This window comes from Gossypium hirsutum, chromosome D07, assembly GCF_007990345.1.
Source record: "Gossypium hirsutum isolate 1008001.06 chromosome D07, Gossypium_hirsutum_v2.1, whole genome shotgun sequence".
Taxonomy (NCBI): Eukaryota; Viridiplantae; Streptophyta; class Magnoliopsida; order Malvales; family Malvaceae; genus Gossypium; species Gossypium hirsutum.
Window position 1 is genome coordinate 12,689,351 of NC_053443.1, and position 7,525 is coordinate 12,696,875.

General features: G+C 36.3%; 1 protein-coding gene across 1 annotated transcript; it reads left to right on the forward strand.

Annotated features, from left to right (window-relative positions):
- Window positions 1–731: 731 nt before the first annotated feature.
- Window positions 732–2,053, forward strand: LOC107956627 (embryo-specific protein ATS3A). The gene is made up of 2 exons (XM_016892222.2): window positions 732–879; window positions 987–2,053. The coding sequence occupies exons 1-2, from the start codon at window positions 781–783 to the stop codon at window positions 1,470–1,472; spliced, it is 585 nt and encodes a 194-aa protein (XP_016747711.1). The 5' UTR covers window positions 732–780; the 3' UTR covers window positions 1,473–2,053.
- The last annotated feature ends 5,472 nt before the right edge of the window (window positions 2,054–7,525 follow it).

Genomic DNA, 7,525 nt, shown 5'->3' on the forward strand with positions numbered 1-7,525 from the left:
CTAAAATTTTAAAAAATATATAAATTAAAATGATCAAGAATCAATGGCTAGGTCATAGGTTGGGTGTGCCATATATATTTTTTATACCATTAACCTTTTGAACTAAAAGTTATAATGGGAGAATAATTTATATAGTGAAATGAGATAAAAAAAAAGTTTATAAGTCGTGATACAAACCTTCTTTTTATAAGATAGTAAGCATGTTTTTTTTTTCCGAATTTTTACTATTTTTAGCACATTTTTATGTGAAGTTTATGTATAAGATTTATTTCAATATAAATATAAAATATAATCTGTCAAATGTTGTATAGAAGGATAGTTAATTTTTTTAAATATTTATTTAACACTTTGTTTAAATCTTATCATACCGACCCAATAATGTAAAGAAAAGAAGAAGAAGAAGAAGAAGAAGAAGAAGAAGAAGAAGAAGAAGAAGAAGAAGAAGAAGAAGAAGAAGAAGAAATTGTTTATGTCATACCAAAATAATAAATAATACTCGGGCAACCACTTTCTTATCGTTAATTAGGACATCAATCATATGCTTTGCTCACCCTAACAAAAGTGCAAATTATCCGTGATAAATCAAATAGGTATAAGTGAAAGTGAAGTAAACTTTGTTCATCAATTTCCTAAAGCAACCAGAGAGGGAATGTTAACTTTTTGAGTATGCCAAGGAAAGAATGAATGACCCACCCCATCATTATAAAACCCCAGCCATAGATTTCAACAACACTTCATGAAAACTTAAAGTCTTGTCTTTAAGCTTTGGGAGAAACAACAATGGAGATCATAAGGAGTCGCAGAGGACTCATCATTGCTTGTTGCATATTTTTACTTGCTTTGATTGCAGGAGGTGAAAACCTCCCTCAAAACATCAAGGTAATGAACTTTGCATAAATTGCTTTCCAATTTATAGTTTAGTATGATATTTACTAAGAGTTGGATAACACAGCCTACTTAAGGTAATGCTGAAATAAACTTCGTAGAGAAACTGCAGCTACACAGTGACAATACAAACCACATGCACAAAGGGCGCTGACACATCAGACCATGTGAGCCTGAGATTTGGTGATAAAAAATCTAATGACATGATAGTTCACCATCTAAACTCCAAGCATGTAAGGCAAGTGGATCCATTGCAGCCTCTTGTCCTCGACGACATTCCCAGAAAACCATTCCAGGCTTGCTTGGTAGATGAGTTTCAAGTGACAGGCCAATGCATGGAATCACCAATTTGCTATTTGTATCTAAAGCTATCGGGAAGCGATGATTGGCGTCCAGGTTTTGCGCAGGTTGAGGCATTGGAAGAGTCTGGTCTCAGCTCGAAAAGTTTCTATTTCCGAAGATATCTGCCTCGGAACGTTTGGCACGGCTCTGATTTGTGCTCTAAAGAAATCACTCCTTTTGGCATCAGGCATAAGAGGAAGGTATTCAAGAAGACACCAGCAGCAGCTGAAACATTGATGCCATGAATCAGTTTTGGCTGTGGTTTAATTAGGATTTAATTGGAAGATTTGTTGTTTTGATTACTCACCCTTGTATTTATGCAATTTCTAGTCTTGGAAATAATTGAATATGAATAACAATAATGATGATAATAATTGTGTAACAAAGTCACTAGCTATTCGGGTTGGCCTGCTGCTCTCCATTTGATTTTGGTCGTGGAGAGCTCTTAGCCAAGTCGAAATAATTGGATCCTTCCGAGTACTTTCCAGTAAACAAGCATTGCGTATCATCCAAATTTCCCAACATAAATAGGCAACAAGTTCCATCCAATCAAGAGTAAAAGATCTGAGAGCTCACCCATAATATGGAGTACTCACCCTTTTGCCAAGGAATCGCACCCTAAACAAGACATGTTCGATGGTTATCCTCTCACCAAGACATCTCGGACTTATGTGGATGGTCCTCAATCTCTATGATAAAGTGAATAATTGGTGGCGAAACAGTTGTGGCATGCTCTTCGCCTAAACATATTTGAAAAATCATAGGATGATTGTTCAATATCGTGTTTAGTCATAGTATTAATCAGACAGTGAAACAGAAACAAAAAATAGAGAAGTAAAGAGAGATTTTGCATGTAGTCATTTGTTAACTCAATTCGGAAATAATTTTATTTTGTAGAGTTTCGCTCCGTGAATGATTCTTATTCAACAATCTTCCGAATCACCTATTGATTTAAGCCCAATCTATCCTTACACAAAAAAATAATTACAATCCCAACATCGACCTCGATTGTTACAAATCACTATCTTAAAAATATCACTTATATCAAATATAAGCTCTCCAATCAAAGCCTAACACAACAGTGAAAAATACCAAGTAAAAGAATAAACAAAAAACCAACTAAAAGCTCTCCAAAGGCTACCTCCAAATGTGCGGCACAACAATCTATTTATAGGCTAAATTCGACATGTTTTTAATCTGATTATAACTTCTTGAATTATCTCCCATAATTATCTAAAATAAAGTAAAATTAATTTCTTTTAACTTTAGCCATCACAAATACACACCACTTCAATTTCAGCTTTAACGACTAGAATGAGAACGTCTAATAAGCTAATTGATTATTAAAACAACAACCAATAAAGCCCAAGTAAAAAAGGCCAACATATAAATATGCCTAGACTGACTTGTGTCTTGATTAACCAGGTCTTTGACTGATCAGGCAGCTGAACAAACATTGTTGGATAATCTTGGCTCTAACAATCTCTCCCTTTGGCTTTTTAACAAAACATAAGCAAATGGTGTATACTCTCCCTATCAACATGTCGTCATCATACACTAAGGAGAAAACTGGAATAGAACTGATTACCAATAATCATCCAGAGAACCAACATAATAAAGTAGTCATAAAAGAAGCAAAGTAGCAGCAACACATTAGCAGCAAGTTTCCAAATCAACTCCCCTTTACACCAGAAACCATTCTCCCCTTTTGACCATGACGGAATGTTCAAGAAATGACACTTTAAAGAGTGTACAATCATTAAAAAGCATGCTTAGATCATCAAGCATTCATCAATGCAAGATTGCTTTAAAGCACCAGCAAACGCTAGTTTAGTTCATCAAAGCAACAACAAGCATCAGTCTATTCAACTTAAACCCTCCAAATCAGCTCACCATACTCTCCCCCTTTTTTGTTAAAAAGTGTACAACAATTTTCTTTACCATGGTGTTTTCTTTAGAAATTTTCATAGGGGTCGAACATGTCCCAACCTTCTCCTTTGCTGGGTGTTTCTCTCGAGCCATGGAGAGGAAAAATTTTGTTTTTGAGAGTCTTTGTTGGAGAAGACAATTACAAGGGCAAAAGTCGAATAAGAAGACAAAAGAGATTAGGGTGAATGACTTTCCTTTTCATCTCAAAGTAGAGTCGTTAATGTTGTCTCAACCACTTCAATTTTTCCTTATAGACTGCTACTCCAAATAAAATTAGCCTGGTAATCAAGCAAATAAAATTTTAAAAAATACTCGATATTAGGCACGCATTTAGCTTTGTGTGTACCCTTTTTTATCTTTAACCCTTATGCTCAACAACCACCCCAACTTTCTTGCATCGAGACTCTTGAAAAAACTTAGTTAGATAATTAAGCAAAAATATAAATTCCAACAACAAGGATAGTCAACAAGCTCCCCTTAAAAAATAATATCAGAAACTAAGAAAATATTAACAAAAAATCAGAAGCAGTACGCATACCATCTCAACTTATCTCCCTCTGTTCTAATATGTTCAGTACTCTTTTTATAATTTCTATTTGAATAGGAGTTTAAACAAACATATATGATTCATCAGCCTATACCTTCAAACATCAAACTCATATGCTTGCTAAACAAAAAAAAAAAAAAAGCCTCCCCTTCAAAACCTTGTTGAAAGTTGTCAACAATGCAGCAACAAGCAAATGTCCACAAGAATGCAGCAGTAAGCTAATGTCCATTATGTATTTTGATTATTAAACTTTTGTAACATGTGAATTTTATTGGTTTGATTGTAACTTTTTTGTTTAGCTAAGGATTAGTCAAGTACTTGGCTGATTTAGTAGCTTTTTAGGTTATCATTAAGCTGATTTTACTTCTTGGATACTAGCACAAGTTAAGTTTGTTTTCTTCCAATGTATTTGAACTACTTATGTACATGTTATATTATATTGCTAATTGAAGTAATGAGATAAGTCAACACTTTTCTCTCATCCAACATCCGTTTTGCTTCTACTTTTCGTCTTTCAAACACAAGTTTTTGGTGTTTTGATCCTTGCATCTTTGAGGGCCTTTTGTTGTGTGTTGTTCTTTGAGTGATTCGTGCTTGAAAGAAAAGAAACAGAAGCTTTTTTTTTTTGGTTTGTTTAGTTGCTGCAAAAGAATGAGTTTCTCACCACCACCACCACCACCTGTCTTTGCTGGTGAAAACTACAACATTTGGGCTGTGAAAATAAAAACATATCTGCAGGCTCATGATCTGTGGAGTGTTGTTCAAGCTGACACAGAGTCACCACCTTTGAGAGCTAATCCAACCATAGCTTAAATCAAGCAGCACAATGAGGACTGTGCCAAAAAATACAAGGCTATGTCATGCCTTCAAAATGGAGTTTCAGATGTGATCTTCACAAGAATAATGGCTTGTGACACACCAAAGTAGGCCTGGGACAGACTCAAGGAAGAGTTTCAAGGGTCAGACAAAACCAGGCAGCAACAATTGATCAACCTAAGGAGAGACTTCGAGAATCTGAAGATGAAGGAGTTTGAAACCATCAAGCAGTATTCTGACGGAATTATGACTACAGTAAAAAACATAAGGCTTCTTGGGGATGAGTTCAATGACAAAAGAATAGTTGAAAAGGTCATTACAACTCTTCCAAATAAGTATGAGTCAAAATTTTCTTCCTTAGAGGACTCTAGGGACCTATCAGCTATATCCTTGACAGAGCTGATAAATGCTCTCTATGCACAAGAGCAGAGAAGGGCAAACAGGATGGAAGAACATTCTGAAAGAGCCTTTCAAGCCAGAAGTAAAGAAAGCTCAAGTTAGAGCTCAAGCTACAAGGGCAAAAAACCTTGGTCAGAAAAGAAAGAAAAAGGAAAGAAAGATGCTGCTAAAAGGAAGTTTCCACCATGCACTCACTGCAAAAAGTCAACTCACTTAGAAAAATATTACTAGTACAGGCTTGACATTTAATGTAGAAGCTGCAAGCAACTCAACCACGTTGAAAAAGTTTGCAAGAAAAAGGAAAAAAACACAACCACAGCAGCAGAATCAAGCTCAAGCTGCTGAGGATGTTCAAGCTCAAGAGGAGCATTTTTTACTACTTCTTATTTTGCAAGCTCGAACAAATTCAGAAAGAATTGGTTGATTGAAAGTGGTTGTACTCATCACATGGCATCAAATAAAGGCATGTTTAGGGAGTTAGACACCAGTGTTGTGTCCAAAGTCAGAATTGGGAATGGTGAGTTCATTGAGGCCAAAGGTAAAGGCAAGGCTGTGATCTGCACTCAATTAGGTAACAAAACCATTTCAAAAATTCTTTTTGTACCTGATATTGATCAAAATCTACTTAGTGTTGGTCAGTTGTTAGAGAAGGGTTGCTCCCTTATTTTTGAAGGAAAGACTTATGTGATCAAAGATTTTTTTTTTGGTCAGGAACTAGTGACAGTAGTTATGCATGACAGATCCTTCACTTTAGATGTGAATCAGTTGGAAGCAAAGGCACATACTGCTCTGACTGATGAATCATGTTTGTGGCACAAGAGGTCGAAGAATTTGAACTATAAGTCACTTGGTTTACTGCATAAGATGAGCCTAGTTGAAGACATGTCCAAGATCGAGCCTAAGAATGATGTATGTGAGGTCTATCAGCTTGGCAAGCAGACCAGACTATCTTTTCTTGTTAACAAAGCTTGGAGAGCTCAAAAGAGGCTCCAACTGGTCCATATTGATATTTGTGGACCCATAAAGACCTCCTCTTTGAATGGCAGTAGGTATTTTGTGTTGTTTATTGATGATTACACCAGATTTTGTTGGGTGAGTTTCTTGAAACAAAAGTCATATATGGCTGATGTCTTCTGCAAGTTTAAGGCATTGGCTGAGAATCAAGCAAGTTGCAAGCTAAAAATATTGAGGTCAAATAATAGGACTGAATATGTGTCTCAAAAGTTTCAGTAGATTTGTGATGAAGCTGGAATTCAGCATCAACTGACCACCATCTACACACCACAGCAGAATGGTGTTTGTGAGAGAAAGAACAAAACTGTTCTTGATATGGCCAGGTGTCTGTTGTTTGAAGACAAAATGCCTAACATCTTTTGGGTTGAGGCAGTAAATACCTCTATGTATTTGCTCAACAGACTGCCAACAAATACAGTCAAAGGAAAAACATCATTTGAAGCTTGGTTTAGACACAAGCCTACTGTCTCACACTTGAAGGTGTTTGGCTGCATATGCTACACACTTGTGCCAGCCGAAAAAAGGACCAAACTAGAAAAGAGGTCCATGCCTGGAGTCTTTGTTGGCTATAATAGAATAAAGAAAGGGTATAGAGTCTTTGATCTATCCACTAAAAGGATTTTTGTGAGCAGAGATGTGAAATTCAATGAGGGTAGCTGTTAGAAATAGGATGGAACAAATGCAAGTCTGTCTGAGCAATACCAACAAAACCTTGACTTGCAGCATGTTGAGAATGAAGCTGAAATTGAGGATGGATATGATGATGTACCTGTTAGAGGCACTAAGACTATTATAGACATCTATAAAATATGTGACATGACCATTGTTGAGCCTTCCAACTTTGATGAGGCTACAAAGGAGGGTTGTTGGAAAGAAGTAATGGAGACAGAAATGAGGATGATTCACAAAAATAACACATAGGAGCTGGTTAATAGGCCAACGAACAGGAAAGTTATTAGTGTGAAATGGGTGTTCAGGACCAAACACAATATAGATAGGTCACTAAATAAGCACAAAGCAAGGCTGGTTGTGAAAGGGTATAGTCAACAACATGGTATTGATTTCTCTGAAACCTTTGCAGATGGACACCATAAGGCTGTTATTTACCTTAGCTACTCAATATCTGTGAAAAGTGCACCAGCTGGATGTCAAATCAGCTTTCTTGAATGGATTTCTCAAGGAAGAGATCTTTGTTGAACAGCCAGATGGTTTTAAAGCTCTCGGTGAGGAGCACAAGGTTTACAAGCTCAAGAAGGGTTTGTATGGCCTAAAACAGGCTCCAAGGGCCTGGTATGACAGAATTGATGCCTACTTGTCAAGGCTAGGGTTGAAAAAGAGAATTAGTGAGCCTACACTATATGTGAAGAAGGTTGAGAGAGAAACTTTGCTAATTGTGTCTTTGTATGTTGATGATTTATTAGTTACTGGCTGTAGGAGTGAGTTGATTGAAGAATTCAAGAAGCAGATGCAATATGTTTTTGAGATGACTGATTTAGGATTGATGACCTACTTCCTTGGTATGGAAGTGAAACAGAATAAACATGGCATCTTCATAAGCTAATAGGCTTTTGCTTCAAAAAACTTAAGCAAGTT